This window comes from Halictus rubicundus, chromosome 2 (genome assembly GCF_050948215.1).
Source record: "Halictus rubicundus isolate RS-2024b chromosome 2, iyHalRubi1_principal, whole genome shotgun sequence".
Lineage (NCBI taxonomy): Eukaryota > Metazoa > Arthropoda > Insecta > Hymenoptera > Halictidae > Halictus > Halictus rubicundus.
Genome location: NC_135150.1, coordinates 11,392,474 through 11,408,742, shown reverse-complemented (window position 1 = coordinate 11,408,742; position 16,269 = coordinate 11,392,474). Strand labels below are relative to the sequence as shown.

General features: G+C 37.9%; 1 protein-coding gene across 2 annotated transcripts in view; it reads right to left on the bottom strand.

Annotated features, from left to right (window-relative positions):
* The window catches only part of LOC143365259 (lachesin), a 195,693-nt gene extending 184,242 nt beyond the window's left edge, over window positions 1-11,451 (bottom strand). For both annotated transcript variants that reach the window (XM_076805287.1, XM_076805288.1), the window contains exon 1: window positions 10,633-11,451. In XM_076805287.1, the coding sequence (XP_076661402.1) occupies window positions 10,633-10,768 (136 nt within the window). In that variant the 5' untranslated portion in view covers window positions 10,769-11,451. The remainder of the gene's footprint in view (window positions 1-10,632) is intronic.
* Between the last annotated feature and the right edge of the window lie 4,818 nt (window positions 11,452-16,269).

Here is a 16,269-nt window from a genome sequence, read left to right as displayed (position 1 = left end):
AATTGGACCATGGACTTTTGAACTTATACTTTGATTTTGGGTTTCGATCTTGAACGTTGATCATGGACTTTGAACTTGTGGGATCTTGACACCCTTGTTCTTATACCTTGAACTTAAACTTTATTACAAATCTTACATCTGATTTTATTACTATAGAATACGGTAATTATTGATTTTCAATTATAGCGTTATTACCTCTGAACCAACGGCAATACTTAACTGGACAACACTCAAAACATATTTTAAAAATTTTGTATATAGGTTCACACAAAAAGTTGTAAAAAAACATCTTTCAACATTTTTCTGCAATTATAGTATAGTAATTGTAACTTCTCAAAAAGTCCAAGTCGTATGGTCCAATACTTAAAAAGTTATCGTGTCTTCTAAAGAGTGTCCGAATATAATTACAGAACTACGATTTCGCATGTAGAAGCCGTAGCCTACACATCGGATTCGTGTGCAGCGCATCGAAATCTCCGAGAGTCACCTATTGATTATTAAAACTGCGGGATAAAGATCTAATTTGCAGAGCGAGGTACAATAATTCAATGAGGATTAAAAAGACAAGGGGCAACACGAGCACTCGCTTAATCGCGAATTGGAAAAGTCCCTGCGGAGTACGTGATGGTAACCGGCGTCGTCTCTTCCGTTGTTCGCGAGAACGGGCGAAGGCACAGAGGTGCGCCGCGATGTAAATCGCGCCGGTTTGCACGTTCGAAACCGGAAGGACGAGGGAGGGACGTTGGGAAGAAAGAAACTCGAGACAAAAAGATGTTCGAGGTGGTAAAACCCCGCGAAATACGGTAAGCAGCGGCACGTTTTCCGGTTGTGTGAAAAACCGAGCTGGCTGTGAACCGTCACTGTTTGCGAGCCGCGCATGAATCATCCGCCAAATAGCGAATTCAACTAATTAAAAAGCGAAAATCGAATGTCCTTACAATCGGGGCTACTTTTAACGGTACTTTTAAGGGGGGAATCGTGTATAAATGGCCTGTTTTTCAAGAATTTTTTTTTTAAATGTAATGCGTAGACTAATCTAAAATTTGAGGTATCATTTATTAACGTTATAATGTAAACAAAAATATTTTTTATAAATTTTAATTGTTAATATCAATGATGCAGCTTGAATATGGCGTCCTGGAAATGCGTCGTGCAGCGTACAGTGCACAAAAATGATCTCAAACAAAAAAATCAAGATGGAATCGTTAGTTTATGCAAATACGCACAAGATAACATTCTTCTTTTATTAAAATTTGCAAAATTGCAAAAATGGCGAAGTTTTGAGAAAAACGGATTTTCTGCTATGATTTTCTGTTAATAACAATGTTTTAAATAAAAAATTAAAAAATCGGAGCTCGTCAAGTTGTGGGCAATTATTTATAGAATATATGTACCAAGTTCCAAGAAGATCGAGTAATTAGTTTTTGAGCTACGTTGCACGCCGTGCGAAATTTTGCGTTTTGAGAAAAATGCGTTTAAAGTTTGAGTAACGTGAAAAACATGTTACGTGTTTGTATATCGTGAAAAAAATCTTAATTCATTTTAACTTACCGCGGTTTTTTGCTAATCTGCGATTTCAGGGCCATAGACCAGATCTTCCCCTTCTTCAAAAAGTTGTACTTCCGCCGTTTTTTCTTCTTTTCGAAAAGCACAAGCCTTTCCGACAAAAGCCCGACTACGTGAGCAGTTCTGCCCAATACAACTGTTCGCTTTATTTTGAAAATAACGTACGAGAACATCTCTGATCACTTTCTAACTATTTTTATCGTATTTTTTCTATCGATTTAAACAAAAAAAAAAAATGCTAAAAAATTTCATTTTACACAAAGTTCCCCCTCTTAACTTTTGAAGTTTTACTACAGTATGACCTCGATTATCCGAACCTTCGATACCTGAAGTTATCGCAAAACGGTTCTCACGTAAATAGCACAAACTACGGTGATCCATATGCAACGCTATTTATTGTGCAAGTCAATAAAGATTGAACCTAGCGTTGTAATCAAGTAACAGTTCCATTTCTGAAACATACATGGTTCTCTCTTTAGTTCGGATGATCGAGGTTCTACTATACTTCGATTTTCAATTTTTCCTTTGAGGTCTGAACGACAATAAAAGTTTAGAGGGCCAGCAGTTTTCTATTGGGATTTTTAATTCTTTTTCCGTGAAGTTCATGCGTGCATGCAAACTACAGTGACTCACAGTAATATTCGGCTACTGTTAAAAGGACGATGATAACTTTTTTAATACTGAACGTGAAAAAATTGCAACTGGTCGGAATTACACAGAAAATACTGGAAGTTGTTGTTTACAACTTTTTCATGTAGTCCTATATAGAAAATTTAGAAAAAAAATTTTGTAGAGCTGTGTCGAAATTGAATCGTCTGGAAAAACATCGAATCTTTTCTTTTACAACGACTGTTTAAAGCTTAATGTACGATTTCTTTTTTTGGCTTAGAATAAAAATGAGTTTGGTCGTGTAACTGTACGGTGTACCTTATACATATTATTGCAAAGGTGGACCACATTTCATTCAAAATTCAATAAATCAACTAGCAAAAATCGCAGATCAGTTTTTACAGATTCTTCAATTAGGGTAAGCGACCCAATTACTGTGGGGGTACCAATTACTGTGCCTATATCAATTATACTTATTTTTAGTTCATAATTAAGAAAGAGATATTAATTTTTTTCAATAAAATGAGTTAATATACATATATGTTATATATCTCTTTTCTAATATTCACTATGCTTTAAAAATAAATGCACCGCCACAGTAATTGGGTACCTTACCCTAGTAATATTTTAAATTAACGATGGATGGTAAAAGTAGAGGCTTCATGGTTTATAACGAGTCCAATTATTTTGTTATACTGTTTCTTCTAACGACATTATTGCAGTTCAAATATCGAAAATTTCTCGAGAATGGGAAATTTCGTGTTTAAATACTTTTTGGAATCACTGTAGGTATTTTCTTTATGGAATATTAACCCTTTGCACTCGAAGCCATTTTAACTCCAAAACGAAACATTTCTTCCGACCTAGAATATTTTCCTCCTATAAATTTTTTTTCATGTTATTCATACGAAAATGGTGCAATTTACTCGTACAATACTGAAATGTTTAATAATTTATTAAATACAGACAAATTTAATAATGTAAAAAATATTTTGAATAGGGATACAGCAATTTTTAGTGGTGCCTTACAGTCACCATTCGAGTGCTAAAGGTTAAAACTACTTAGGAAGGGAAAATCACGGACATACTGCACACTATTTTTACTCGATATATGTCCAAAACGCGGGTTTAGCCAGGGACATATATTTGCCAGGAGAAGCTCTAGAGCCCTCGGTTCATGGCCCCTCACAGGGTATATCCCGCGGCAGTGGGGATAGTTCTGAGACTTTTATCGGCTAGGCATTTGGGACATATGAAATAGTCTATAATCGATTGACAGTCATTAATTCGTACAATTCTTAGAAACAGTACTACTCTATATTAAACGTATCCCTCGATCACTTGCTATATAATTCAAGTGCCTGTAAAATGTTTTAAATAAATTGTTCACGATCCAAACCAACGTGGATTCGAAAATTGAACTCTCTCCTTCAACCCTCTCCTTATGCTATGCCGGAGTCATTCGTGATCAATCGCGGTGGGGATAAGCTCGAGCGACCAGTCAATATGTGCAATTCTATTCCGATATAAGACGACGTTTTTTATCCCTGAATAAGAAAATCGCTATCCCCCCTTCTTGTTCTTCATCCGAAATACGACGAAAACCAGTCCCGAGCCATCGCCTTATATCGAAAGAAAACTGTAGTAATATATCGGCGTGGGTCAGAAATGACTCCGGCATAAACCTACAACTCGCACGAGTCCGAGGGTTAAAACGGTCCCATAAAAGCTTCAGTGGAAGTCCCTAATGAGTATGATTTTTTGATCAGGAATTGTTGTTTCACTCAGTGGGGAATGAGGTTTTGGGTCTGTTTTCGGGTTCGGTTGACCTAACGCATTAAGAGTGCAAGATTCGGATCGTTCGTTAAGCTGCTAGCTTACGTGCCTTGAACCACGACACTTGCCCGTCACTAATTTTTCGCGCTCTTTTTCTTGTCGCTGCTATTTGCTCTTAATTAACGGTGATCCGCTCGCGCGCTCCAACCTCACGAAATTTAACGCGTTTCCGACTGCTCTTTTCTCTCTCTCTCCCTCTCTCTCCCTTTTGTTTACAGTAATTATTATGCTCGGAGCGTGATAGACGGCCGAAAAGTTTCTTTTCCGAGCGTCGTCGGCTGTCTCATTAGGCCCCTAATTTATATTATTCGACGATTCCACGCACGCGTTAACCTCTGCGAAATTTCATACGCGTCGAGTTAGATGAGATTCCGGCAAAGCAACGCGTCAATACTGTTAATTAGTCGCGGATTGTACGAGGCGGAGCACGTAAGTGGGAACACCAACACTTCCGTCTGTAAGTGTTTAAACACTTGTGTACACTGGGTTGGCCATACGGCTCTGTCACTGTTCTAACAATTAAAGGCACATACATCGCAGACACATTTGCTTAAATTGATAACCTTACACTAAAATAAACAAATTCTAAGAGGATGTTCGTTTTCCTCAAATAAGACTTTCACTGCAGTTATTAATTTCAAATTTTTAGAACCTTCAGATAGTAAATAGAAAAAATTATACATCCTTACTGTCGACTTTTTCGTTACCTTCAAGTTGGATGATTAACTCAATTGGTTAAATGGTTACTGTGGGAAAGTAACGTATGTGACAAAAAAACATAATTTTACAGGAGAAGCGTTTTCCTAAATCTTACCTCTATTAATTGATACGTCGACACCAATTTTGTGAACATTTTGAGTCCACTTGTGGTACTTGGAAAATTGTGTTAACACGTTAACTGCCACGTCTATCACATATGACTGACAGTGATTTCTGACTATGTTTAGACATTCATTTTTATTGTGACATAACCAGATAAACCGAATTTAATTAAGATCTTTAGAATTCGAAATGGTTAAAACACCATCCCGTATAATTCATTTAAAATTTCTAGTTTCGCTTTCATGAATCAAATTACACGGATTTAGTAAGAATCTCTGGGAATGATATTTGGCACTTAACGTGTTCACTATAGACTCAGAATATTGTGTAATATCAAATGTAAAGAAATAAAAAGATTCGATTTTTTTACCTACTCCCCGTGGATGAAAATCTAGCTACTCTGAATTCTTGTGAGTTTTGTTGCGAAGTACAGTGTTTACTCGAAATATGTCCAAAACACGAGTCTAGCCAGGGACATATATCAGCCAGGAGATAATTGTATAATTGTTTACGAATTATTAATGCATGACAACTCTCGTGTCCCATTGTTTAAAAACAATGTCTTGGAGACATCAGTTTCGAACGCCATCTAATAACAACATAACAATTGTAAATTGATTTTAAAGCAATATAAATTATATTTGATTTTCCATCGTTGCGTAGTTGAAGCGTCAGACGAAATGAAATAGTTCTAATTATTATTTGAATTTTTACAATTCAAACAAAATAATATTTTTTTCTTGTCACGATTCACTTTTTTCAATCCATTTGTTCGTGTAGAAAATTAGTGATAAAAGTGTCCGTCACACAGGGTTGCAAAAGAGATTGGATGAAAATCTAAATGACAGCGTGACGTATGGTTCCTGCAGTACTTCCTCCAAAAAAATGCAAAATATTCGGCTTGCTTCTGCCGACGGAAATTTCAGATTTCATGGAGATTACACACTCGGCAGCGCTCTTTTTATGGGGTCGCTCTAATTTGACGATTGAAGAAAATTAAATTCGTTTCATCCTACCCGCAAGATTTATACATTATGGAAATCACACGGAAGCATCGTACAGATAAACTCGAAGATCACTTCGTGGTATCGCCGCAGTTTTTGGACACTTCGAACAGTATGCAGTACTTTCTCATCACGTTTTTCTCGAAAGACTCTTTTTTCAGAGGGAGGTTATCCAAAATATAATTCAATTTGCTTGATATTTTTCCATGTATTTTCAGTAAATGTCCATTCCTCGGCTAAACTACAGCGCGTCCAATATTTGCGAATTTCCGTTCTCACGAGTAAAAAGCAAACCAATATTTGGCAAAAATCAATTTTTCCAGGCGTTGCTATTTTTTCATTCCCCGTTATTTTGTATTTATTCCCGTCCAGACTATAGTCACGTTCATGCGGAATAAGTTTTTTTTTATTTGTTTCGGCGAAATATAAAGGCACGGTTTATGACGAAAAAAAAGTTTGAGGCACCGTTGCTGGAATTTTATAACCTTACATTACGTTTGCATGAAAAAATATTTGCTGGGTCGTCGCATAATTCAACATTGATGAATGAAACACCACATTGTACACGTTTTTTGTTTTTTTTTTTAAATATACTGCTAAAGTTTATTAGTCGACCAAAAATATTTATTTACGTTCCAATAATTTCGTGACTTCTTTTAAGCTTGCAGCACATTTTATAGAGTTTAAAATTTATTTATAAAAATGCATAAGCTTAAGTCACACAAATAAAAGAGAAATAATTATTGATGATTCTAATCGTATTTTCAACAGTTCCTACATCATATCAGCTGTAAATATTTTATTTTTTACAGAATTTGTGTTTTTATTTTAGTTCTTACAGAAATAACTTAACAATAAAACGATTAATGTAAAACGTAAAATCCTGTGCGAAAGAAATATTCTTAATCCGAGTTGTTCTGCCGGTCATTATAATGATTAAAAAGTGTAGCTACTACGACATTTGCACAAGCACGTATGATAACGCAAAAGCTCTCCTTGTTCTACAGGTGAAAAAAATCATTTGAGGTAAAGTTAAATTGCTCTCAGTGGCAAAAGTATGGCAACGAGAGAAACGCCTAAGCTTATTTTATCTTAAACGCTGTCATTACATATCTATATGTGAAGATACTTAACCAACACAACTACAAACGGGATATTTGAATATGGTCAGATTTCTGTGCATTGTCTTGTGTGCTGCACCACCTGAATGTACTCTGTCGCGACTTTTACGTTTATTTGATGAAAGAGATAATCGTAAACAACGTAACTGAATTAATTACTTCTGCTGCGTACCGTGCTAATAAACTTTTTCTCTCTTTATCGCTGTTTTGTTCCTTTTAGTTTATGCTGTGCACTACATTGGCATTCTATGATGTATTAATAAATATACCCGCTTCAAAATTCAGTTCTCGTGACAGAAAAAGTTTATAAATCCACGACAATCTCTTAAACATTATTCGCATGTGCATTTTTCAATTGTGATAACGCCGTGTTAAAAAAATTCTCGACCATGAAGGGTGGTCGGTGATCGGTACCACCGGTGGTACAACAGAAAAGGGGGTGATTCTACATAAAAAAAATAAGTGAAGAATATAGAATAAATTTTCTTTGTAATAAAGAAAATGTTTGTTTTCAAGAAAATCGAGTATAAAAATTCGACGAGCATTCGTGTTAAGTGAATTCGGATCGTCTGATGCGTCTGATCATGACTGACCGGATCTACTTCCTACAAGTAAGCATGCGAACTGGACGAATCTTCAAAGTCGATTTTTTCGGAAACAAAGCCTCGTATGAAACTATTTTTTACACATTTTCGACTAATTTTTATATGTAAAATCACCCCCTTTTCGATTCTATCACCACTCACCAATCACTCTGTATATTGCCATCCTTCATAGTTTGCTACAATCCGTTGGAAGCGAGTATATTTGTGGACATTCATGTTGTATTAAACTATATTTATTAATTCTTCAAAATATTGTATTTAAGCGTTTATATATATATCGTTGTCCAATTATTTTATATTACTGTCAAATATTTTCTGAACGTTCTGTAAATGCAGAAAGAATGTATACTTGTTAAGTACCCATAATGAATCGTTAATATTATTAACGCTAGAGAGTTCAGTTAAATACAGGGTGTCACAAAAAAATGTATACACTGTTTAACGGGTCATAACATTCTGATTTTTCTTTCTTTTCAGGGTGTAATTAATTGAAAATAATGAGTGGACCAAGATTCAAACTGTGTATACATTTTTTTCGGATACCCTGTATATGTCTAATATAAACTCCGATTAGAAACGGTAGATTGCATCCACGGAAAATATCAAGACAACAAACAATCTCGTGTATTAAACAATCCTCGTCGAATTTCGAAAATTACTGAAACAGAAATAAAGAATCAAAAACAAAATAGCTATATTAAACAGCCGTTTCGCCTGCCATTTCCGCATTCGAAAAAAGAAAAACCAAATAAAGACGCGCGCGCGTCCCTTAATCTCCAATTAATCTTCGGATGACATTTCCATTCAGCTTCTTCCGCAATTCGCGGACCTATTCGCAACGTCCAACGCGCGACTAATTTTTATTGCCGCCATTCAGTTAGGAACAATGCGGAAGTCAATCATTCGAATGCAGAATGAACGTGTACGCGCACCTCGGCGTATGAAAGTGCAACGAGGCGTGCACGTTATAAAACGTCTGGAGGACATGAATTCGCAAGTATCTCGGTTTACCGTGTACATTAAAATTAGAAACTTCAACGCTTCACATGGTCAAATACCTTCCAGCCCGGGGGTCGGAGCAAACTTTCGAGTTTTAAAAAACATACTTTCCTCGCTCGTGCTTCCGTTCCGAGAGCGGGGGTGGATAGAGTTAATTTTTCGCGTGCCTAAATTCCGTTTCGGAAATTTCGCCCGCCGGGAGATAAACATAAATAACGACGATGGCAGGGATTCGGAATGCTGTTTTGACTTGCAGAGTTGCCGAAGAATCGTCGGGGCTGGTCGAGTGCCGATAGACATTTACTGATGATTTATGAAAAATTCATTTCCCCGCTTTTCAGCTGTCAATACGCGTTATCGTGCGCGGACCAAACACCGTCCTCGCTCCCCCCCCCCCCCAATCTCTCGGAGCTAGCTCGATGGTCCAACGGGTTTTCGCGAGGCTTTCGTTGCAAATGAAACAGATCCGTTTGCCCTAAGGAAACCGAGATATTTATGATACCAGAGCCAACCCTCCGTGGAGAACCTTAAGAACACAATGGCGGTTAGGATGTTGTAAATAACAGCGACATCCACCGACCAGTACAAAGAGTTTGATGGCGTCACCGTTCGTTCCTATTTGTTTGCCCCGGGAAGTAGATAGTACCACACGGACTCGCCGCACGGAACCTAATCATTCAGAACTAATGGAGATCCTGGAACATCGATCGCAGTGTGATCCGAGGATCCATGCGATTCTCTCGCTCCGACGGCTCGCGATCTTACGACTGCTTATCGTCTGTTTGACGAGAGATAGTACTCGCACACTCGATAAAACGTACGCTTCTAGTTGTTAGTAACAAGAACAATATTTTTCGTTGTTAATCTATCAATTTTACTTGTACATTTCGACTCGTGTGTGACGAATTTTAAAGAATTTTTAGAAGACTGTTTCATTCATTATTTTATGTAAAACTTCCCAATAGAGCTTTTAGCACAATAAATTATTTTGTGTGGAACTTCCTTGTGGTATTTTTATGTACACAACATTTTTATCCTTCTGTTTTTTAAGGGACAATTTATAATGTTGTTGCTGTTAATATTTGATCTTTACACGTTAATTTGTACTTGTGTGTGGTGAATTTCAAAGAATATTTTAAAGATCGCATTTATTTGTTTTACATTGAACTTCTCTGTGACGTATTTACTGTATTACATTGTTTTACAGATTGTTATTATTTTGTAAAAATCTTGTGTCTTTCTTTATGTACCTACCTACAAAATTGTAATCTTTTTGTGTTTGATTTTTAAGGACACTGTGTTTTAAACGACGGAGTAAAGAGATTAATTTTTAATGTTCTTTTCTTTAGTACTAACGACTTGTTCTCGACACGGAAACAATGGCGTCGTGAAAGATTTTATTTCGGAAAAGTACCACGGACTAAGGATACAATTCCATATTATCCGAGACATTAAACATTTTGTGTATAAACAATATACATGACTATTGACAATGTCATAAAAATCGAATAAATTTGAAGTAGTTTTGACACTCGAACATCTGCTAAACAGCTTGCGGATTTTATGCATTTCTAGATGTTTGACGGATTAAAATGATTAAAAGAGAAAATCCATGTTTATTTACCTTGTGCAACTTCTGATCGATTTAGACCATTTCCATTTTCCGCGAACGTTCACAGTCTACTAACGAATCACTTCTATTACAAAATCGTCCATAAAAATCAGCATTTGCATAATCGGTAGCCGGAACCGCGCTGCATAGCAGTCAATCAATTCCCCACGATTATTTATCGTGCCCCGAGACTCGTTTGTGCAACCTCCACAAATGTTGTGATCCCTCGCGCGAAGTTCAATTACAATTCCCATTAACCCTCATTATTGCGTGCTGCTAGATCATAGATCCAAGTAATAACGCAGCTTAACTTGCAACGGAGGGGGGTAGGCTGGTAATTCCGTTAATTGAACGATCAGTTCCCATTACCGATTTGGAAAGGGAGCTGGTTCCATAGATTTTCACGAACATCGAGGAAGAAGAAGAGAGAATGATAAAACGTGCTCGCACGAACTCACCTTGATGAAACACTACGCGATTAGCATTGTGTCCACTCGCGTGTCCCATGCCGTCGATCCCGACAAACATCAGTAGAGAGGTGAGCAGACCGATCATCGAGACGGTTCTTGCCGCGTGAACGGCACGTCCTGTCATTCCTGGTGATCGTTACTATCGAAAAAGCGTAGGCCCGTGGTGCCTGTGGGTTCGCGGGGAAGACGAACGGCCCGGAATCGCAGACACCGGCGATATTCGCAATTTTCAGACACCGGTGTGCAGCAGCAGCAGCAGCAGCAAGGTTCAATTACACTTGTCCCGCTTTGTTTCGCGGATCGGTGCCCGATTAGCGCACCTGATGCCGCTCAGAGCGCCTTCTGCGTGCGAGGCACGTGCTCCGAGCAGTCCCCGGCCGAACGACTGCGCTCATCTCCACTTCTTCCTCCGTTTCTGCCGATGCTCTTCTTTCCTCCGACAGGTTGGACCCCCTACGTTCACCACACGATACAAGGGAGATCGGTTGTCCGATAGCCAGAGAGTTATCACTATTATGTTTAGCGGTCCCGTGCGCGGATCTCCGACCCCGGCGAAACGAAAAGAAGGAGTCGAGAGAGGTGGTAGTCGAGGAGAATCCGAAACTTGCCGCTCCGTGAACTTTTTCAAGGCCACCAAAACACTCGGAAAAATACGGTGTGTCGCACGTATTAATGAGCAGAGAGAGAAGAGGGTCCACGACGAGCTCTCCTTCCCGAGGCTGGTCCTGGTCCCTCTGTCCCGGGCCGTAGACTGTCTGCTGCCTGGAAATCCTCGGTGTACGGAGTATGCTCCTGCTCTCACCTCCACCTCCACCGTCTACCTACAACCCCACCTCCGCGAAGGCACCACTTCCACCCACCACCACTCGCCGCCGATAAACTTTCTACGGGCACCCTCCGACATCCACCACCCTCGCTTCCATCTACCCTCTGCCGCCTGCAGCCCGCACCAGGAACCCGTCTACCGGCTCTAGCGCCTGCGCCAACCAAACTGTGCCCTGATGCCCGGGCACTGCTGCTGCCACTGCTGGTACCTCTGCTGCTTTCTCGTACCTTCACAAATCTCTCCTCCTCCTGCTCCTACACTCCACCTCCTCCACCTACGACCTCATCCTCCTCTAACCCTCGCTCCGGCTATCCTCTTTTATACCCCCTCTCTACCGCTCTCTGTCTCTTTCCCTGTGTGTCACTCTGTTCTACCCCGTCTTCCCTCGGACTTCTCCGTCCGTTCTCTCCTCCCCCCCCGGACCTTCTTTTCTTCTCACTAGGTCTCTCGTCTTTCTTTCTTCTTTCGCCTTTCTCCGGGATTCTGTTTCTCCGATGCCGGCGGATCTCACTCTCCCTCTCCCTCTCCTTCTCACTCTCTCTCTCTCGTTCTCTGTCGATGCCGTCTCTACCCGGCGACCACCTTCTCCTCTCTCCACTCATCTCGTCTTTTTCCTACCAACCGGCCCTCCACAACGGCGACGCTGCCTACGATCTCTCCAGCTCTTCGTTTCTCTTCGGGCTCGTGCTGTTTGAGTTCCTGTTTCTTCTCTTCCACCATCTCCCACCGCCCCCTCGACCGTTACAGCTGCTTGGTCGACTGGCCACCGCCGCATCCCTCTTGCCTGCTTCTAGATGTCCCTGGTACCAGGTAACGAGTTTCGTTAAAGCAACTTCCAGGCCCTCGTAATCGGCGACATGGCGTGCCTATGATACCGGTTAATTCCGATCCCCGGGCCTGTGGAAAACCTGGACCGAATTTCGCCGAGAACCTCCGCGAAATTGATACAGTCGATACACTTAACAGCCAAAGACAAAACGATCGGGGAGCCCATGTTTTTTTGTTTTTCCATACGATGCCGGAGGAAAATGTGCAATTCGCTATATCAATTATATTGCTTAGTTGTAAGTGTCTGTACGGAAGACTATACGTACTGTGTAAGAAACGTTACGAGGAAAGACTTAAACAAGATTCGTTTGCATAATTTCTCATATCAATTAAAAACGAGTGTCCCTGTTGTTGAAAATTGCATAATAATCTCGATACAATATTTCGCTTCTCGTCCCAGATCCAGGATAAGAGACCCAATTACCGTGGGGGTGCCAATTACTGTGCCTATATTAATCATACTTATTTTCAAAGCATAATGAATATTGAAAAATAGATATATAACATATATATATATATATATTAACTGATTTCAATGAAAAAAATTTAATATATCTTTCTTAATATCCATTATGCATTAAAAATAAGTATAATTAATATAGGCACAGTAATTGGGCCGTTTACCTTAGGTAATGTAGTATTACAATCTAATTAAATCAATTTTATAATTTCAAGTAAATCAGACGAAACCTCTAACTATAAATTAAAAAATGGCTAGACTATAAAAAACTGCCACGAACATAGACGAACGTAATATAATCATACGTTTTATATCTTTATTTGTAGCACCTGTATTAATTATCTTTCGTCAATTAAACCAATATTAATACAATGTTAGAACAAGATATAAATTATCCGCACTAGTAAATCTGCATTATTATTCGTAAATATTCGTCATTCTACGCTATAAACGTAGCGCACCATGAACGATGGGGCGATAAGGAAATGACAATAACGCATGAAATCGCGATTTGTCACTGGTAAATGAAACAGAAACTTGTTCGGCAACCTTCAGAGTTTGTTTTGAAAAAAAATGACCGCTTGAGCTCGATCGATAGGGAACTATTTTATGAGGCAAACAGAGAAGATGTATAGATCTCGTATTTTTATCTGCCGTAGCTTCAGTGAGTGAAACAGAGTAACGGAGCCAGAATGTATGTTAACCCATTGTTAAATCGTGCTGGGTATTACCAACATTTAGAAACCAATTAACGTACACGGACATAAAGTAATTTTCCATAAACTCATTTAGAACGTAACGATGCCTTGGATAATCCTTAGTTGTCAATGGTTCATTTTGACTTAGAATTAGTGTACTAAGAGCATAATTTCTCTCAGTTTCTGGCCAATAATTTTAATTGGTAGCTATTAAATTAGATGCAATGAGAAAATTGAAGTATCTAAATGAAGTGCATTAGGAAATATGTGTAACAATAATATTTTAACAAAGATTTAAGTGGACCTAATCCATTATTAATTGTGTAGTTGTCGGAAATTGTGCAGCTTGCTGATACGCCGCAAAAATGATTTCTATTATCATGAAAATAATCGGTGTCATAGAAATCCCTTTACGCTCACATTTCTGTAATTGCGAGACTATGGCAAATTTGAAATTGACTTTAAAAAAAAAGATGTGCTGTGACAGTTCACGAGTAAAGTAAAATAGTGTTTTGCTAAGGCTGGGCACGAGCATTTGCAATGTGGGACAACTAAATTTTTAGAACGAGAAAATAGTTATACTCGTAATTGAATTTTCTTGAATGACAATCTAACAGAACAAATTTGTTCTGTCCATGAGTTCGGACAATCTGACCAATGTGTACTATATAATAAGAACATTTGGTCGCTTTTGTTACAAAATCGTGGAACTTTTGATGAAATTGAAACATAGTGACGAAACGTTTGTAAAATTAAAGTTGAACCGTTAAAAAATAAAGAGAAAGAAAGAGCCTCTCGAACGTATCTATTAAAGTTGACTTTTCTCGAAAAAAAGCTCCGGTTTGTCATTTCCGATTTTGTCGCGAAAATGACCAAACGTTCTGCGCGCTGCCTGTTCCTCGGTTTTCCACGGAATATCACACCGAGTGATCGTATAATTATCGGTACCGGCAAATGTTTGATTAAGAAATATTTGATTATGAAGATGTAGGACCGCTGGTGAGATTTTCACGGTTTTTCTGCATTATAATTATCAGTTTGAATTACGGGATAGGAGGAACATTACTATTCCGCAGTAAATTATGATTGGAAACGCAAAGAAAACTTGGACACTCAATTAATATTCCTAAAAGATTTATGCCCCGATGTTTCCACGTGTATTCCCGGCTGCGCATTTAATTGCAAATATTAAACTGCGACAAATAAAATGTTATTTCGCGCCGTTTGCAGTTTGAATTGCCGAGCCGAACTATAGTAGAACTCGCGGAGCCCTTCCATTGAAAAAAGAAATTTCCATAAATTTATAAACGTGTCTTGGAATTCTCAATTTGTCTTGTCCACTGAACGTTTGCCCAATAAATAATGCAAAAGGCGGCAACTTTGCATATGCTTTGTTGACTGGAAAAATGAACGACTCGTAAATCCAGGTGCATGTAAAATCTTAATCGTATTTCATCCGAATGTACGAAGCCGGACAATTTCTGGTATTAAAGGATTTTCTTACACATTCGTTCTGAATGACGCGTAATAGGTTAACATTATTCGCCGGTCTTCGCGCCTGTATTGTTCTATCAAACATAACGTACGCTCCGTATGAAATTTGAAAGGAACGATAACAAAGAAAAACGGGTGGATTAATATTAACACAGGTTCATTTCGGTTTTCGACCCACTTAAACTAATAATAAAGGAAACAGAAATTCGCTTGATTCCTGTTTGTTCAAATTCTTCCGTAAAAATGTCAATCAGGACAAAGTCCCACAGCGCGGGTCATAACTTGGAATGACGAGCGGAATAAAATTAGTTTGACTGTCTTTACCCGAAATGTATAAGTACGTGTATGCTGCGCAGAGTGAACGCTTTAAAAATCTGTTGATATTTAAAGTTTAAAAAGACTCCCGGAAGTAGCTGATTGACAAGAGACTCTGTGGTTCCATTTCTGGAGTAAACACTTGAATACTTAAACGATTGCAAAAATAAAGTTGCTCTTACAAGATTTTAAAGTATCTCGGAAATCGTAAGTTGGAATAGAAATATTCCAATTTTATCGGTTCAGTTGCGATTCATTGTAAATTCAAATAATTGTGGTTCAATAAAAACTACGTGTAGTAAATCAGATTTTATAATTGATTGAATGTCATGCTGCATTTTGTTAATGAATGAAAACATAAATGATTCAAGATAACCGAACGCATTCGTGTTACAACAAAATAGATGATGAACTTCGAATACATATTAACAAGAAAATCCGTGGATTTATCTATGAATATAATTCAGTACATGTACATGTATATTACATAATATACAAAAATATATTACAATTTGCTTCAATAGAATATAGAATACAGTACTACTACTATACTAAAATACTAAACTACTATACTAAAATATAGTATAATACGCTAAAATATAATCTAATGAACTAGAGTATAGCATAACGTACTAGAATATAATATAATACTACTATCTAGTACGATAGAATAGAATATAGCATGATATGCTGGAAAATAATGTAAAATATAATAAACTAGAATATAATATAATATTCTAGAATAAAGTACAATATGCTAAAATATAATGTAATATATTAGGATATAGTATTATATGTTAGAATATAATATGTTATGCTAGAATAGAGTAAAATATGAAAGAATATATTATGATATATTAGAATATAGTGTAATATAGTAAAAATAGGAAAATACACTATATTATAATATAAAATACTAGATATGCTGTTATACACTAGATAACCATAAGAATAAAGTTACTCTTCCAAACTCGACCAGACTTCGGGGTGTGAATACAAACTGA